We start from the raw sequence: 19908 nt of genomic DNA, 5'->3' as shown, positions 1-19908 counted from the left end.
CAGTAGTCCAGTCTGGAGATGACCAGCGAGTGGATAAGAGTCTTAGTAGCATCCTGGGTCAGAAAGGGTCTGATCCGGGAAATATTTTTTAGATGAAAACGGCAGGTTTGTGAGAGGTGTTGAATGTGTGGTTTGAAGGAGAGGGAGGAGTCAAGGATTACTCCAAGACAGCGTACTTGGGGGCTAGAGGAGATAGTAGTTCCATCAATAGATAGTGAGATTGTAGAAGGTGAGGTTATGCGGGAGGGAGGGAGGGAAGATGATCAGCTCAGTCTTAGACATGTTAAGTTTAAGAAAGGTAGCAGAGAGACAGTTGGAGATACGAGTGAGGAGAGCAGGGGAGAGGTCTGGAGAGGAAAGATACATACACACACACACACACACACACACACACACACACACATGGTCCACGTTTTCAAGTCCAATTGCTGGGGTGTCATCCAATGAGTGAGGTACATACAGGGCTGGTGACAGGGGGGTCAAAGGGGACACCTGTGCCAGGCCCCAAGGGACAGAGGGGCCCTAAGGATATTCCACTTAGTGCCTGGCAGGGATGTGAGCTCTCTTGTCTAAATAGGGCAGCGAGCTGTAGGCAGTGTGGGCACAGCCTCAGAGTGAAAGGAGCCTCTCACACACAATGACTGTGCAGTGTAACTCATAGCATCCTCGACTCAAATATAATTAAAAAAAGATGGGAGCACTCACCAGTCTTCAGTAGGAATAGCTTGACAAAGGTCTGAACTAGGACCGAAACGTTGATGTGAAATACCTTTGTCTGTTTGATGGTCTTATTAAAAAGCTATTCATACTGAACACTGGTGAGTGCTATCTATCTATCTATATATTATTTATGTATTACCAGTTATTTATATAGCACACACATATTCCACAGCACTTTTCAGAGAATATTTGGTCATTCACATCAGTCCCTGCCCCAGTGGAGCTTACAATCTATATTCCCTATCATATGTACACATTCATCTTAGGATTAATTTTGTTGGGAGACAATTAACCTACAGTCCCTGTATATTTTTGGATTTTCAGAGGAAACCGAAGTACCCGGAGGAAACCCACGCAGGCACGGGGAGAATATACAAACTCCACACAGTTAGGGCCATGGTGGAAATGGAACCCATGACCTCAGTGCTGTGAGGCAGTAATGCTAACCAATATATATATATATATATATACAGAGCCAAGATAGGCGGCACTCACGGACTTCTCAAAGCTAAATGACCACAGAAGCCCTTTAGCGCTAAAGGGCTTCTGTGGTCATTTAGCTTTGAGAAGTCCGTGAGTGCCGCCTATCTTGGCTCTGTGTATTTTGTGAATTATCACCTTGGATGGCACCAGGCATGCTGTTTATTCCTATGGAAGTGAGTGCCGAATTTTTACTATATATATATATATATATATATATATATATATATAGAGTATGTGTGCACATTTATATGACTGTTTCCAGTAGGACTACTAACATTATAAAAAAAAAATTGTGACTACATTCAGGCTGGTTTCTCAATTTGGACTACAATTTTTTTAAACCACCCAATTATTACATATATTAATAATAATCAAACACCTACTTATTATTTCATTGCTGTTTGTAACATTTTTAAGGATGTTGCAACATTCAATCATTTTTGTGTTGTGGCCTTGTATGTATCTAATTAGATTTAATGTTCATGTACTAATAGACTGTGCTAATAGATTAGAACTTCTTACAAGCAGGGTGTTAGAGGCGCCACCAGAGTGGTTCTAGGTGGAGCTGTTGCTCTTGCCCAGCAGTCCTTTAGCCTACAGCAGCCAAAGACTTTGCCTATAGCAGTCACCTTTTCCGGGAGGATCAGGTCCACCCAGTACTCATAAGACCCCAGGTTTTTATGACAGACAAGGCTGCTGTGGGAGGCTGGGCAAGGCAAGTCAGACTGGGACATAGGAGGAAGAACACTACCATGTGCGACTAGCACGGAACCACTGCGGCAGATGGTACACACTAGCGCCACAGCACTGGAGATAAAGTTACCTAGAACTGGGTACTGAACTGCAATGGCCGAGATGTCAGTAGTGCAGTCCCTGGTAGCATCTAAATACAATACAATATGGGCAGACAAGGGTCAGGACCGGATTGCTAGCAATGCCGATACCAATGAACGAACTACTGGACCGGACTGTGGAGCAGAACTGGCACTGGTGGGCAGAGGTTCAGGCAGGCAGGGCTGGTATACAGAAGGGATCGCCAATAGCGACACAACATCGGTAAACAAGCAGGTGGACAGACAGGCTCCGGTAGTGTAGTAGCCGCTACTAGCGACACAGACAATACATATGTAACACAATGGAATAGATGCTCCTAGTGACACAAACAGCCATACTGCAAGACCAGACTGACAGAACATGGGTAATAACACAGGATACAAACAGAAGCTCCAGTAGAGCATATACAGGGTGGAGTACACCAGATTGTGCACAGTATCAGGTACATAAACAGAAGCTCTAGTTGAGCAAATACAGGCTGGATTACACCGGATTGTGCACAGTATCAGGTACATAAACAGAAGCTCCAGTTGAGCATATACAGGCTGGAGTACACCGGATTGTGCACAGTATCAGGTACATAAACAGAAGCTCTAGTTGAGCCAGTGGCAGATCCAGCGGGAGGCGATGGGAGCGATCGCCCCCCGTAACACACACAGCCAACCCCACCCACTTGCTGTTTGAAGCAGAGGTCGCGTCACGGGATCTGGCCGGGAGTGCAGGACTTGGCCACGCTGAGACGGCGCCGCCGCCGGGTGATCGCGGGAGCTGGTGGCGATGGCCGGGACCTGGCCGCGGTAGCCACACTAGCCACGCTAAGAAAATGGCAGGTGGGCGGGGGAGCTGCAGGCGCCAGTGGCGGCATAGGGCTATAGACTAGCCACTAGCTGTAAGATATGGGTTTATGTGGGTGGACAGTGCTGGCTTGCCGGGAGACAGGGGGAAGTGGGGTTGCTACGAGAGAAGGGACTGCATACTGATGACTGCGCTGGGGGTGGTAGGGGGGCTGCTGATGCCTCAGTTCCTAGCTGTATGAAAGGGTATTGACTAGGGAGACAGTGCCAGCTGTGTGGCGGGGAGAGAGAGGTTTACATGGTGCTCACAGCTCTGGGGTGGTGAGGGGCGCTGAACTGCAGACGGAGAGTCAGGTAATGCTGGAGAGAGGTGCCTATCACAAAAGTAGGTGGACACTGCTGGTTTTTATTTATTTTGTTCTATTTCTTGTTAATTAATAGTCTATGGTTTTTTCCCTTCAATTTTTGTTTGAAATGGGAGGGGCATAACAAAGTGGGAGGAGCTATGCATAGAGGGGAGGAGTCCATATCCTTAAACTGCCCCCCCTAAAAGGGAAGTCTAGATCCGCCACTGAGTTGAGCACAGACCCTCCAACATGACCCGCCCCACTAGGTATAAAATGCTCTGTTTCTGGACTTCCCTCTTAATTTATGATTTCCATCACCTGCGTTGAACTAGTTAAATGATAAGAAAGCTGTTTCTTCACAGGTGATGGCAATAATAAATTAAGAGGGAAGTCCAGAAACAGAGCATTTTGTACCTAGTGGGGTGGGTCATGTTGGAGGGTATGGTTGAGCATAGAAAGGCTGGAGTACACCGGATTGTGCACAGTATCAGGTACATAAACAGTAGCTCTAGTTGAGCAAATATAGGCTGGAGTACACTGGATTGTGCACAGTATCAGGTACATAAACAGAAGCTCTTAGCAGAGACAGTATAGACTGTAACACCCAGGATCAGGCACTTGCAGGTAAACAGCAGGCTCAGAGTATGACAGGATTACATGAACTGTTCAGGGTTCATAAGGGTTTATCAGGATATACTGAGTATAACGAGTCCCTAGGTCCTAGGCAGGCTGTGTAATGAAAGACGCAATATCCAATCAGGACAGTAAAAAAAAAGAACAAACGCCCTTAATGAGGAGAGTCACTGCAGGTGAGTAGCCTGACACACAAGGCCTAGTGCTAATTGCCTAATCATGTAGCAGCTGGACTGCACACAGAAGACATAGGAATCAGGCTGAAATTACACAGACCCACCAGAGGTGGCTTGTAACACATGCTTTCTCTTGTCTCAAATAAAATTCTGTATTTTACTTATGTATATTGGGGGATATTCAGTAGCAGTCACTACTGTGATGCGATCGCATCTCCCTTCTCACCCCAGCAGTGCACATGCGCAGGACCCACTCTGGGAGATGTGATTGCATCTCAGTTATGCATATGCTTCTGCCTGTTTGACTGGCAGAGACATTCACGAGGCGGTCATGGTGTCAGAAACGGGGGCAGATTTCATGCGGCTTCTGTGACCTGAAAAATGGGCGCCCTGTGTCTGTCTCCACGACCTGGCTGCAGAGGCAGAGGGTCATCCACAAATCAGCAATGTAATCACAACTGAATTATGATTGCATCCCTGCTGCCTGTTTTCATGCTGGGTGGCCTTGCCCTGTGCTGGGCAGCCCCAAGCATGTGATTTTATCGTTAGCAGTTTTGCAATCTTAGGAAAACTGCTAATGAAGCTGAATGAGGTAAATTGTCAGTATATTTTTAGTAAATTTGAGTCTAGACTCAACATCCTCCTGTTAGATTGAATGTTCTATGTTTGGCTGCAAGCACAGAATATGAAGTGTGCAGATCCTGCTAATGGCATGTTTTAAAGTGGTGCCAAGCATAACAATGATCTTTTTCTCCCTCTGCCTTCCCTGTATACGTATCATTTCTATACTGTATGAACTGTAGCTTTGTCTCATTGCAGGAGGTCCATCAGAGAACAAACTACTTTCAGGAGATCAGATCTTAGCTATTAATGATGAGGATGTAAGTGATGCTTCAAGGGAAAGATTCATTGAGCTGGTCAGGTAAGAAAAAATACACAAAGATAAATATATTTTTTTCCTTGAGTAATTTGAAGTTGATGAATTTTACATGTTAAAAGCAAAGCACTCCCTACCTTATCTAACCAGAGCTATCTTAACATATGGGCAAACTTGGCAGCTGCCCAGGACCCCATGACTCTCATGCATGTGCTTGGTCGGAGGCATTTGTCCCCCTGGCTTGTGCTTCCAGAGCTTCTTGGGAGACATGTAGAGAATGCTGCCCAGTGCAGCCAGACAGCATTATCCACTAATCAAAAGGCTCACAGATGTTTATTGTATGGAAGCATGGAGGGGTAAGTTAGGAATTTTTTTTAAATGTATTCCCATGAATGGGTGGTTAGGGCCTTGCACTGGGCCTACAATTATGTCTGTTATGCCCTGTCTCAAGAGGTGTAGCTAGGTGACATGGTGCCCGGAGCAAGGGTATGTATCGGCGCCCCCTACCCTGTACTGAATTGGGGGTCTCAACAACATGTGGTAACTTGTTACATTTGAAAAGAAGCAATATTTAAAAAGTTGGTTCTACACCTTGTGGAGCTCATGGTGAAAGTTTCCTTTGGGTGCCCCCGTGTTTATAATATGGTCAGTGTGTGCCGAAGGCTTGCAAAAACAATAAAGTAGCATGTCTTCATTGGGAAGGTGCGTGGCCACAAAATAGTAGCAATTCATATCACACCACACCACGTAGTAGTACCCCTTATACACGTTATGTCACACAGTAGAGCCTCTTATACATGTTGCACCACACAGTAGACCCCTTATACACATTACACCATGGTAAAGCCGCTATGGAAATAGCTGTATTTAACTATTGACTTGTTTAAGTCAAATAAATGAAAAACACTATATATGTCCCGACTGACCTGACCTCACAACCCCCCAATTCCTCAATGAAAATAAAGCACCAAATATAACTTCCCACAGACCTGATAACCCCCCAAGAATACCTGAATGAAAATAATGCCCCAAAACTGACCCTGCCAGATCTGATAATCTCCCAAAGCCTCAATGAAAATAATATCCTAGAACTGCCATCACAGACTTTATAATCCCACTATGCTTCAATGAAAATAATGTCCCAGAAATGCCTGAGGGACTGAGAGAGCTGTGCCACAGCAGCCTGAGGGACAGAGAGAGGTGCTGCAGCAGCCTGAAAGGCAGAGTAAGGTGCTGCAGCTTCTAATGCTGAGAGAGGTGCTGCAGCTGGGGTAGAGAGAGGTGCTGCAGCATCAATGTAGAGAGAAGTTCTGCAGCAGCCAGGGCAGAGAGTGGTGAAGCAGCAGTCGAGGCAGAAAGAGGTGCTGCTGCTGCAGAGGGAGCTGGTGCAGCAGCATCTGGGGCAGAGAGAGGTGCTGCAGCATCAATGTAGAGAGAAGTTCTGCAGCAGCCAGGGCAGAGAGTGGTGAAGCAGCAGTCGAGGCAGAAAGAGGTGCTGCTGCTGCAGAGAGAGCTGGTGCAGCAGCATCTGGGGCAGAGAGAGGTGCTACAGCATCAATGTAGAGAGAAGTGCTGCAGCAGCTGGGGCAGAGAGAGGTGATACAGCAGCCACGGCAGAGAGAGGTTCTGCAGAAGCTGGGGCAAAAAGAGGTGCTGCAGTAGCTAGGGCAGAGAGAGCTGCTGCAGCATCTGAAGTAGAGACATGTACTACAGCTTCCAGGAAAGAGAGAGCTGCTCCAGTGTCATGGGCAGAGAATGGTGCTGCAGGACAGAAGTAACCCTGCTGCACAGCTACAAGCAGACAGTGAGACATATAAAGATGGCGGGCAGAGCTCCGGCATGTGACGGCTGTCAGTGTCTCCTGCTGTAGCCTCTGGCTTGCCTTGTTCCCTATCTAGCCCCCGAGTCCGAGTCATTGTGCATCCCCTCTGCTTCTCCTCCTTCTCCTGCTCTGCAACTGCAAGTATGGTGGCCCCCGGTAAGAGGGGGGTGGTGGATGGCAGTGTGCCCTCTAACTTTTTCAGTGCCCGGAGTTTGTGTTCCACTGGAGCCACCCTCGCTACACCCCTGCCTGTCTCTGACCACATCATGGTAATCACATACCCCGACTGACAAATGCTAATTTGACTGACAATTGCTAAATTGTCAGTCAGGTTATGTGATTTTATTACAGCTGAAGGACAGCTTCGGTTTTATAAAGTCACTACAAACTTAAATCACAATGTCAGAGTATTGCATTAGAACATGGTGTGTATAGGTGTATAGTTACTTGCTAGTTTTGGTGTACTCTCAAACAGTGCCGTAACTACTGTATAAGTCTGGGCATCTCTGGCAAAGTGAACTACTTGCCCTCTCTCAAAAGACAAAAAAAACTTTTCTAGCTTTAATTAAGGCAAAGGGTCTGATTATGTCCTCCAAATCCATGTTCATAATACAATTCTATCTCCCATCTGCAAGAGCTGAAAAACTAATTTCCCATCTATACAACACCTCAAAATACATGTCTTACACGATTAAACAAATGTTTAAGCTTTTCACAGAAAAATACATGAAAATGACTCTTTATTGGCAAAATGATGCAAAATATATGTCTACGAGTGTATTATTATTCATTGGGAAGGGTGTACAAAAGATTCTGCACATTTTTTCCTACTTTTCACCACCTCCTCAGGGGCTGCAATCTAAAATCCACGTAAAACTCCCACTGAAACCCATATCAACTCAACAGGGTTCTCGAATTAAGTATTTTCAAACCTCATCCCTCAAGACACTCTAAGGGATATAGGGCCTAATTCAGCATGGAACGCTGCTCTGACAGCATTCACATGCTGAAGCCCTCTGCACTGTGCATGTGCAGAAACCGCACTGCACGTGCACACATAGGGGTATATTTACTAAGGTCCCGATTTTGACCGAGATGCCGTTTTTTCTTCAAAGTGTCATTTTGGTAATTTACTAAGCAAAAATCTCGGCAGTGATGAGGGCATTCGTAATATTTTGGAAGTCCTAGGAAAAAATCATGAATCAATACACCATCGGTCAAATACGCCTGCAATTTGGTAGAAATCGGTAATTTACTAAAAAGTACAAATCACAAACACTGCCGACAATAGCCAAACACTGCCGTGCTGAAATACAATTCGTGAAAAAGTGCTAAAAAAAAACAGACCTGCTTTTTTATCCCGTGTTTGGATAGGCATGCACGGATCCATGAGATCCATGCATGTTTATCAGTGGAAAGGGGATGGGAAAGTGTTATTTTCTTTAAAAAAAAATGCGTGGGGTCCCCCCTCCTAAGCCAAACCAGCCTCGGGTTCTTTGAGCCGATCCTGGTTGCAAAAATATGGGGGAAAAAATGATAGAGGTTCCCCCATATTTAAACAACCAGCACCGGGCTCTGCGCCTGGTCCTGGTTCCAAAAATACGGGGGACAAAAAGCGTAGGGGTCCCCCGTATTTCTGAAACCAGCACCGGGCTCCACTAGCCAGATACATAATGCCACAGCCGGGGGACACTTTTATATAGCTCCCGGCGGCCCTGGCATTACATAACCAACTAGTCACCCCTGGCCGGGGTACCCTGGAGGAGTGGGGACCCCTTCAATCAAGGGGTCCCCCCCCTCCAGCCACCCAAGGACCAGGGGTGAAGCCCGAGGCTGTCCCCCCCCATCCAAGGGCTGCGGATGGGAGGCTGATAGCCGTTGTGTAAAAAAATGAATATTGTTTTTAGTAGCAGTACTACAAGTCCCAGCAAGCATCCCCCGCAAGCTGGTACTTGGAGAACCACAAGTACCAGCATGCAGATGAAAACCGGGCCCGCTGGTACCTGTAGTACTACTACTAAAAAAATACCCCAATAAAAACATAAGACACACACCTTGAAAGTATAACTTTAATGCATACATCCACACCTCCATATACACATAATTACCTTATGTTCACACGAGGGTCGGTCCTCTTCTCCATGTAGAATCCATGGTGTACCTGTTGTAAAAATTATACTCACAAATTCCAGTGTAGAAGGCTCTTCTTCTTGTAATCCATTTGTAATCCAGGTACTTGTCAAAATAAAAAAACGTACACCCGACCTCGCACTGAAAGGGGCCCCATGTTTTCACATGGGACCCCTTTCCCCGAATGCCAGAAACCCCCTCTGACTTATGTCTAAGAGGGTTCCTTCAGCCAATCAGGGAGCACCACATTGTGGCACCCTCCTGATTGGCTGTGTGCTCCTGTACTGTATGACAGGCAGCACACGGCAGTGTTACAATGTAGCGCCTATGCGCTCCATTATAACCAATGGTGGGAACTTTGTGGTCAGCGGTGAGGTTACTTTCGGTCAACCGCTGACCACAAAGTTCCCACCATTGGTTACAATGGAGCGCATAGGCGCTACATTGTAACACTGCCGGGTGCTGCTTGTCATACAGTACAGGAGCACACAGCCAATCAGGAGGGTGCCACAATGTGGCGCTCCCTGATTTGGCTGATGGAACCCTCTTAGACATAAGTCAGAGGGGGTTTCTGGCATTCGGGGAAAGGGGTCCCATGTGAAAACATGGGGCCCCTTTCAGTGCGGGGTCGGGTGTCCGTTTTTTTATTTTGACAAGTACCTGGATTACAAATGGATTACAAGAAGAAGAGCCTTCTACACTGGAATTTGTGAGTATAATTTTTACAACAGGTACACCATGGATTCTACATGGAGAAGAGGACCGACCCTCGTGTGAACATAAGGTAATTATGTGTATATGGAGGTGTGGATGTATGCATTAAAGTTATACTTTCAAGGTGTGTGTCTTATGTTTTTATTGGGGTATTTTTTTAGTAGTAGTACTACAGGTACCAGCGGGCCCGGTTTTCATCCGCATGCTGGTACTTGTGGTTCTCCAAGTACCAGCTTGCGGGGGAGGCTTGCTGGGACTTGTAGTACTGCTACTAAAAACAATATTCATTTTTTTACACAACGGCTATCAGCCTCCCATCCGCAGCCCTTGGATGGGGGGGACAGCCTCGGGCTTCACCCCTGGTCCTTGGGTGGCTGGAGGGGGGGGACCCCTTGATTGAAGGGGTCCCCACTCCTCCAGGGTACCCCGGCCAGGGGTGACTAGTTGGTTATGTAATGCCAGGGCCGCCGAGAGCTATATAAAAGTGTCCCCCGGCTGTGGCATTATGTATCTGGCTAGTGGAGCCCGGTGCTGGTTTCAGAAATACGGGGGACCCCTACGCTTTTTGTCCCCCGTATTTTTGGAACCAGGACCAGGCGCAGATCCCGGTGCTGGTTGTTTAAATATGGGGGAACCTCTATAATTTTTTCCCCATATTTTTGCAACCAGGATCGGCTCAAAGAGCCCGAGGCTGGTTTGGCTTAGGAGGGGGGACCCCACGCAATTTTTTATTTTTATTTTAACACTGGTTGTTTTTTTTTAAACAAGGTGCACAATGAAGCCCAGCACGGATCTCTCAGATCCGGCCGAGATTCATTGTATTAAAGTCGGCAGTGTTTTACAAGTCACTCACGTAAAACACTGCCTAAAAAAACGAATGACATCGGTAAAACCGAAAATGCAGAATACGGCAGCTTAGTAAATTATTCGTACTAAATTCAAAAAGTTTCATATTTACACTTTCGATGTCATTCGTGATTGAACTTTGACCTCAAACGGGAAAATACGATTTTTAGTAAATATACCCCATAGTGAGATGCAATGGCATCTCACATGTGTGAATGCCTCTACCTGATTGACAGGCAGAGGCATTTGTGGGGTGGAAGGGGGCGTTGCTACAGCATTTTAGCGGCACGGAGGCAGTGTGACATCACTGTGAGCATAAACATGGTGGATAGCTTTCTGCCTAGGCTGCGAAGGCAGAGGACAAATGTAAACATGTAGAGCATAGCCATCGTACAATGCGTTCGCATGTTTGTGTGGGGGGTGGGGGGGAGGACACGGCATGCGGGGCAGAACAGTTTTTTTTAGCACCTGAAACACAACATTTATTGAGATCAATTTTTCATTGATTTTAAATAAATAGAAATTGATGAAAATGGACCCCTAACAGCCCAGATTGTAGTGAATTCCATGCTTAAGCACAGGTGATTAAGTATAAATACAGATGTAGCCATAATACAAAAGCACAGTCTTGCAGAAGCGCGCACCCTCTGTGATATAGGAATAAGTTATATCAAATGAGCCACTTTTATTATTTTCATCCAAGAAACAGCTTCTGAAGTCCCAATTCACCACACTCTACACAAACAGGAAAAGGACAGGGATAGTTTTGAGCCCTCAGCTTGTCAGCATTTCTTAGGAGACTCCATCATGGTCACCAGCAACATCCCAAAGGTGAACTATCCTCAGCTGTCTACCTTGTACTCCGTAAGGAATAGAATGGATTTGGAAGCCAACGAAGTGAGATCTTCTACTTCACTTGTCCCCAGAAAAATGGCGGCAACGCTACAGTTCCTTTTCTACCCGTTCTTCACACAGAAGTTCTGATTTCATGGTTGTAAATATAAATGAGTGTTAAAAATTTGGTAAATCAATACAGATGTAAATTTGAGATGTCTTAATGTAAGTATATATTAATCCATGGTTCTTGGCATTACCAGAGGAGCACCCATTGCAGATATGGTAAAAAGTGACCATTTTTGTAGTTTATTACATTCTACATACTGGAGGCTCAATTAAAATTTTGATCCGATTGTTCATTTGGGCATTATCGTTCATGCAACAAAAGCCACGCATCAGTATTGACGTCATTATGTCAACCCTCTTTTCATCCCCTTAGGGGAGGTTTATTAAAATTCTAAATACATAGTTTTCCTATTTATCATCTGCAGAATACCTATGATAAATTTCATGTTCCTAACATATTGGGAAGTAAGAGAATTTGTGATCAGTCAGTCAGTGAGTAAGTGAGTGAGTTCTTTCACATTTTTGTAGTTTATTAAATTCTACACACTGGAGTTGCAATCCATATTTTGGTCCAATTGTCCATTTGAGTATTATCGTTCACACAACGCAAGCCACACAGTGGTAATGACGTCATTATGTCAACCCCCTTTTTATCCCCTTATGGGAGATTTACAAAAATTCTAATTATGTCGTTTTTTTATTACCAACCTAAATAATACCTATGTTAAATTTTAGCTTCTCAACATATCGGAAAGTTAGAGAATTAGTGATGAGCGAGTGAGTGAGTGAGTGAGTGAGTGAGAGCTTTTCGCATTTTTGTTGTTTATTAAATTCTACACACTGGAGGTACAATCCAAATTTTGATCCGATTGTCCGTTTGGGCGTTATCGTTCATGCAACGCAAGCCACGCATCGGTAATGATGTAATTATATCAACCCCCTTTTCATCCCCTTAGTGGGAGGTTTATTAAAATTCTAATGATATAGTTTTCCTATTTCTCACCTGAAGAATACCTTTGTTTAATTTCAGCTTCCTAACATATTGGGAAGTAACAGAATTAGTGATGAGTGAGTGAGTGAGTGAGTGAGTGAGTAAGAGCTGTCTCGTTTATATATATATATATATATATATATATATATATAGATAACCTAGAACATGTGAGTGCTAATGAACACAGGATGATTCAGTCTGTACGACACTTGGAACGTACTGTATGTGTCTGCTGTGGCCAGTGGTGGACTGTGCTGGGGGGTTGGCTGCCAGTGGTGGTGTCCTCTGCTGCCATATGTCCAGTGCTGCTGAATAAGTCAAGTCCAGTGGTGCTGTGTTGTGCTGCATCAGTCCAGTCACAGTGGTGGTGTCCTCTGCTGCCATATGTCCTGTGCTGCTGTATAAGTCCAGTCCATTGCAGTGGTGCTATGTTATCCTGCATCAGTCCAGTGGTGGTGTCCCTGTGATGCTGTATATGTCCACTGGTACTGCCGTATATGTCCATTGATACCGTCGTATATGTCCAGTGATACTGCCATATATGTCCAGCGGTACTGCCATATAAATCCAGTCAAACTGCCGTATATGTCCAGTGGTACTGTCATATAATTCCAGAGGTACTGCCGTATCATTTCAGTGGTACTATCTTATAAATCCAGTCCAGTGATACTGCCATATAGGTCCAGTGATACTGCCGTATAAATCCAGTGATACTGCAGTATAATTCCAGTGGTACTGGCGTATAATTCCAGCGGTACTGGCGTATAAATCCAGTCCAGTGATACTGCCGTATATATGTCCAGTGGTACTGCTGTATAATTCCAGTGGTACTGCCGTATAATTCCAGTGGTACTGGCGTATAACTCCAGTGGTACTGGCATGAAAAATCCAGTCCAGTGATTCTGCCGTATACTGTATGTCCAGTGGTACTACCATATAATTCCAGTGATACTGCCGTATATGTCCAGTGGTCATGCCGTATAAATCCAGTGGTACTGGTGTATAAATCCAGTGATACTGCCGTATATGTCCAGTGATACTGCCGTATAAATCCAATGGTACTGTCGTATAAATCCAGTCCAGTGATACTGTCGTATATGTCCAGTGGTACAGTCATATAATTCCAGTGATACTGCCATATAATTACAGTGGTACTTGCCAGTAATGTGCGGTGAGCTAAATGGTTCAGGAGGCACTGGATAGCACCAGAGCCATATATACACAAAATATATGAGCCAAACGGTACATCTGGGCATTATACACAGGTGCAGCAGTATAAACTCCTGTAAATTTGGTGAGTTTTGATCAGAGATGTGTGGAAAAGATACACAGGCAAGGCACTGCCTCACCTGCCATAGACTTATTACTTCAGAGTTTTGGCTATAAAAATGATTAGAATAATGCAAAGAAGATATTTCAAAGAAATTCTTCATATTTTTCATATACTTTATACAGTCAAACCTCTGACATAAACATTAGTATGACAGGAAAGGCTCTGCCTCACCTGCCTCACCCCACTGCATGTACTGGCGTATCAGTCCAGTGGTACTGGCGTTAAAAATCCAGTCCAGTGATACTGCCGTATATGTCCAGTGGTACTGCCATATAATTCCAGTGATACTGCCGTATATGTCCAGTGGTACTGGCGTATAAATCCGGTCCAGTGATACTGCCGTATATGTCCAGTGATACTGCCATATATGTCCAGCGGTACTGCCATATAAATCCACCGATACTGCCGTACAGTATATGTCCAGTGATACTGCCGTATATGTCCACTGGTACTGCTGTATAAATCCAGTGATACTGCTGAATATGTCCAGTGGTACTGCCATATAAATCCAGTGGTACTGGCGTATAAATCCAGTCCAGTGATACTGCCGTATATGTCCAGTGATACTGCCGTATATGTCCAGTGGTACTGCCGTATATGTCCAGTGGTACTGCCGTATAAATCCAGTGGAAATGGCGTATAAATACAGTCCAGTGATACTGCCGTATATGTTCAGTAATACTGCCGTATAATTCCAGTGATACTGCCGTATAATTCCAGTGGTACTGGCGTATAAGTCCAGTGATACTGCCGTAAAAATCCAGTCCAGTGGTACTGCCGTATAATTCCAGTGATACTGCCGTATAATTCCAGTGGTACTGGCATATAAAGCCAGTGATAAATCCAGACCAGTGGTACTGCCGTATAAGTCCAATGGTACTGCCGTATAATTCCAGTGATAATGCCGTATAATTCCAGTGATACTGCTGTATAATTCCAGTGGTACTAGCGTATAACTCCAGTGATAATGCTGTATAAACCTAGTCCAGTGGTACTGCCGTATAAGTCCAGTGGTACTGTTGTATAATTCCAGTGATACTGCCGTATAATTCCAGTGGTACTGGCATGTAAGTCCAGTGATACTGCCCTATAAATACAGTCCAGTGGTTCTGCCATATAAGTCCAGTGGTACTGTAGTATAAATCGAGTGGTAGTGCCGTATAATTCCAGTGATCCTGTTGTATAATTCCAGTGATACTGCCGTATAATTCCAGTGATACTGCCGTATAATTCCAGTGGTACTGCCGTATAAATCCAGTCCAGTGGTGCTGCCATATATGTTCAGTGGAGCTGTCCTGTGCTGTATATTATTTAATCCAAATAAAGCGGTTATTAATATTTAATCCAAATAATGTTTACAGGGTTGCCCTGTGCGGTGTAGAGGTACACTCTCTTGTACAGCATATTGTTATATAACTAAAGAAAAATAATGGAGAACAAATATTTGGAGGATAAAATAGGGAAAGATCAAGAACCACTGAAGCTGCTGCCACTAGTCATGACATAGATGATAAAATGCCATCAACGTCATCTGACAAGGCCAATGTCCAATGTAATAGCAGAGGGCATGTAAAATCCAAAAAGCCAAAGTTCAGTAAAAGGACCCCCCAAAAAAATGTAAATGGTCTGAGCAGAAATGTAAAACTTGCCAATATGCCATGTACGACATGGAGTGGCTAGGAACGGCTAAGGCCCTGGCCTATGCTCATGACTAGTGGTTCAGCTTCACATGATGATGGAAACCCTCATCCTCCCGCTAGAAAAATTATAAGAGTTAAGCTGGCAAAGGCACAGCAAAGAACTGTGCGTTCTAAGATGATATCACAAATCCCCTAGGAGAGTCCAAGTATGTCGGTGGTTGCGATGCCTGACCTTCCCAACGCTGGACGGGAAGAGGTGGCTCCTTCCACCATTTTCACACCCTCTGCAAGTGCTGAAAGTAGCACCCACAGTCAAGTTTCTCATATTCAAATTGAAAATGTCACTGTTGAAGTACACCAGGATGAGGATATGGGTGTTGCTGGCACTGAGGAGGAAGTTGACGATGAGGATTCTGATGGTGATGTGGTTTGTTTAAATCAACAGGAAGATGAAATATGACAGCAGTCATCCTGTTACAAAGTGGATAACTGGGGCCTTGACAGCTATGATCTACCTACGATATAGGCAAAGGAGGGAGAATGCACCTGACTCAAGAACAGTGGACAATGATTTCTGTCTTGTGCAAGGTTCTCCAACCATTCAAAATTGCCACACTTGAAGTCAGTTCAGACACTGCCAGCTTGAGTCAGGTCATTACCCTCATCAGGCTTTTGCAGAAGCAGCTGGAGAATTTGAAGGAGGAGCTAAGACAGAGCAATTCCGCAAAGTATGTGGGACTTGTGGATGGAGCTCTTCATTTGCTTTGCCAGGATTCAAGAGTGGTCAATCTGTTTAAATCAGAGCACTACATTTTGGCCACCGTGCTCGATCCTGTTATGATTCCAGCACTCTGGTCAGAGGAGATCTTATGGCAAGGACCGGAGCACTGGAACGGAATGCTGGGGAAGGGAGCAGGACAGGAAAATAGCCCCTGGCGCCCTAACTCTGTTGTCTCACCCGTGTTGTCAGAAATCCCCTGCGAGACTATGGTTTCTTGAGCCCTTGGCAGCCGCGTTTGAAGGGCGGATTATGTCTGCCCAACTCCGATGCCCCCCGGTCTTAATGAGAAACAAAGGGAAACCCGAGACAGGGTGATAACAAGAGGCCCTCTAACTAAACAACCAGGCCAGGGGCTAAGCAAACTCAAAACTATAAAATGTGCGGAGAAACCGCCAGGGAAAAGGACAACCAAAATATCTACTTGTCCAATTCTCCTACCCGGCACCGCCGAGTACCAGAGAGGACTTGTGGAAGCGGAACCCTCTGCAAATGCTCCAAACACAATATATACAAGGTAAAGCGGCTGAGCCGCAACACACGGCAGAGCCGCAACTCACGAACACCACTGGATATAAAACGGTGATCAGTCAGGACTCCAGGGAACCAAACGACCTCTTGGGATGAGATGACAACTCCCGAATACCGGACTTCTGAGGACTGGAATGACCGGATACAGCAGGACTGGAAACAGACCCTCAGCAAACAAAGGCAGCATGCAGGAAGCTATTACCGGCGTCTGTGAGAAGCCCTGGGAGTGTATTTAACAAGGAGTCCTCCAATCAGCTGCTAAAGGCTGATTAGAATAAATGCCGTGCAGCTGCCTTGCTGCACGGCCAGAGAGCAGGTGAATATCTTAATTTCCTAAAGCCTAGCAACGGGGAACGCGGTCCGCCAGTGGCGTCCTCGTTGCTAGGGTCCGTGCGGCTCAGCGCGCCCGGCGTCTAGCGTTGCTAGGGAGCCGGCGGCTGTACGCGCACGGTGTCTCTAGTTGCTAGGCGCCGGGCCGCGCAGACAAGCGGACCCCGGCGCCTAACAGCACCCCCCCCCCCCTTGAGGAGGGGTCAAGGAACCCCTAAAGCCAGGTTTCTGAGGAAATTCCCGAAAAAATGCCCTCTTGAGCCTCGGGGCATGAAGATCCTTATCCAGGACCCAAGACCTTTCCTCCGGACCATAGCCCTTCCAGTGAACTAGAAAATACAGCCGACCCCGGGACAATTTGGAATCGAGAACCTTCTCTACCAAGAACTCCTGTTGTCCCTGTACATCCACTGGAGATCTACCCTGAGAAATCTTCCGAGGAAATCTACTGGAAGAAATGTATTGTTTCAACAGGGAACAATGAAACGTATTTCCAATCCTGAGAGATCTTGGTAAACGTAACCGAAAGGCAACTGGGTTGACTCTTTTAATAATAAGAAATGGCCCAATAAATTTGGGTCCCAGTCTAGCCGAGGATTGTCGAAGCCTGATGTTGCGAGTCGACAACCACACCCTATCTCCCACCTTAAAAGTGCAAGGACGTCGGATCCTGTCAGAAAATTTCTTCTCTCGAAAGGCGGCTTTTCTGAGAGCAAGGTGCACCTTTTTCCAAATGGCTCTGAGATGGGAGGTTAAGGTTAGCGAGGAGACTGAGGAATGATGAAAAAAAGAATTAGCTCTGGGGTGAAAACCAAAAACTGAAAAGAATGGAGACTCTTTAGTGGAGGAATGACAAGAATTATTGTAAGCAAATTCAGCCAACGGAAGAAACTCGGACCAATCATTCTGGAGTTTGGCTGAATACAAGCGCAAATATTGTTTCAATGATTGGTTAACTCGTTCGGTTTGCCCGTTGGATTGTGGGTGGTAACCGGATGTTAACGACAATTTCATCTTCAATGAGGCACAAAAACATTTCCAGAATTGTGCGATGAATTGTGGACCCCGATCAGAAACAATATCAGTAGGCAACCCATGAAGCCTGAATACATGGCAGAGAAACAAAACTGCCAACCCTTGGGCAGAAGGCAATCGGGGAAGAGCAATAAAATGAGCCATTTTACTAAAACAGTCCACTACCACCCATATGACTCGGAATCCGGCTGAAAGGGGAAGGTCAACCACAAAATCCATGGAAATATGAGACCACGGCCTGAGAGGAACATTTAAGGGCATAAGTTGCCCGATAGGCAAGGAACGGGGAACCTTATGCTGTGCACAAACCTGACATGAATAAACAAATTCCTTGACGTCTTTAGAAAGACCAGGCCACCATACTGAGCGAGAGACTAACTCCAATGTCTTAGAGACTCCTGGATGCCCTGAAATTTTGTTATCATGGAATTCTGTTAAAACAGTAGCTCTCAAAAACTCAGGGACGTAAAGACGACCAGCAGGAGTAATTCTAGGAGCTTGGTGTTGAAGCTGTTTTAACTGGGTAAATAAATCTTGTGTGAGGCCCGCCCAGATGACCGAAGATGGAAGTATGGGGGTAACCGGATTGTTATTGTGAACCGGAAGAAAGCTACGTGACAGGGCATCAGCCTTAGTATTCTTGGAACCAGGCCTAAAAGTGATTATAAATTTGAAACGCGTAAAAAATAATGCCCAACGTGCCTGCCGGGCATTAAGCCGCTTAGCCGATTCAATGTATTGCAGGTTCTTATGGTCAGTCAATACCGAAATAGTATGTTTTGCTCCCTCCAGCCAATGCCTCCACTCCTCGAAAGACCACTTTACCGCCAGTAACTCCCGATTACCAACGTCATAGTTGGATTCAGCGGAGGAGAATTTCCTGGACATAAAGGCACAAGGATGTAACTCCAGAGACTCCGGATCCTTTTGAGAAAGGATAGCCCCCACTCCAACCTCCGAGGCATCAACCTCCACCACAAAGGGCAATTCCGGATTAGGATGTCTGAGGACTGGAGCCGAGACAAAGGCTTGTTTCAAGGCACGGAAGGACAACTCAGCTTCACGCGACCAGTTGGTAGGATCCGCTCCTTTCTTTGTCAGAGCTACAATGGGAGCAACCAGGTCAGAAAAAGAATGAATGAACCTCCTATAATAATTTGCAAACCCTAAAAAGCGCTGAATTGCTTTTAAATTGGTGGGTTGCGCCCAACTAAGGATGGCCTGGAGTTTCTTTGGTTCCATGGAAAATCCCTGAGGGGAAATTATGTACCCTAAAAAAGATACTTCCGTGACATGAAACTCACACTTCTCCAGCTTGGCATATAAATGATTCTCACGTAACTTTTGAAGAACCAGACGCACCTGGTTAACATGTTGTTCCATTGATTCAGAAAAAATCAGGATTTCGTCTAAGTAAACGACCACGAATTTCCCTAGGAAGTCACGGAGCACATCGTTAATGAGGTCTTGAAAAACTGCCGGAGCATTGGACAGGCCGAACGGCATCACCAGGTATTCGTAGTGACCCGACTGAGTACTGAAGGCCGTTTTCCACTCATCTCCAGATTTAATTCGGATGAGGTTGTACGCTCCTCTAAGGTCAATTTTAGAAAAAATCACAGCAGAACAAAACTGATCAAAGAGTACAGAAATCAACGGCAAAGGATAGGTGTTTTTAACTGAGATCTTATTCAGGGCTCTAAAATCAATGCAAGGTCTAAGCGAGCCATCCTTTTTCTCCACAAAGAAGAAGCCTGCACTTAAAGGAGATTTTGATGGTCTAATAAATCCTTTCTCAAGGCTCTCCTTAACATAATCATTCATAGCCGCAGTTTCTGGCCTGGATAATGCATATAATCTTCCCTTTGGCAATGCGGCACCAGGAATTAACTCAATAGCACAATCATAAGGCCGATGGGGAGGCAGAATGTCCGCATTGCCTTTGGAGAAAACATCAGCAAACTCCTGGTATTCCACCGGAATGAGTTCTG

At 45.4% G+C, this 19908-nt stretch overlaps 1 protein-coding gene across 3 annotated transcripts in view; it reads left to right on the top strand.

Moving 5' to 3' along the window:
• FRMPD3 (FERM and PDZ domain containing 3) overlaps nt 1-19908 on the top strand; it is a 1010703-nt gene that overhangs the window by 350869 nt on the left and 639926 nt on the right. For all 3 annotated transcript variants that reach the window (XM_063936980.1, XM_063936981.1, XM_063936979.1), the window contains exon 4: nt 4807-4909. In XM_063936980.1, coding sequence (XP_063793050.1) covers nt 4807-4909 — 103 coding nt within the window. The remainder of the gene's footprint in view (nt 1-4806; nt 4910-19908) is intronic.

This window comes from Pseudophryne corroboree, chromosome 8, assembly GCF_028390025.1.
Source record: "Pseudophryne corroboree isolate aPseCor3 chromosome 8, aPseCor3.hap2, whole genome shotgun sequence".
NCBI classification, from domain to species: domain Eukaryota; kingdom Metazoa; phylum Chordata; class Amphibia; order Anura; family Myobatrachidae; genus Pseudophryne; species Pseudophryne corroboree.
This window is presented reverse-complemented; position numbering and strand designations above follow the sequence as displayed.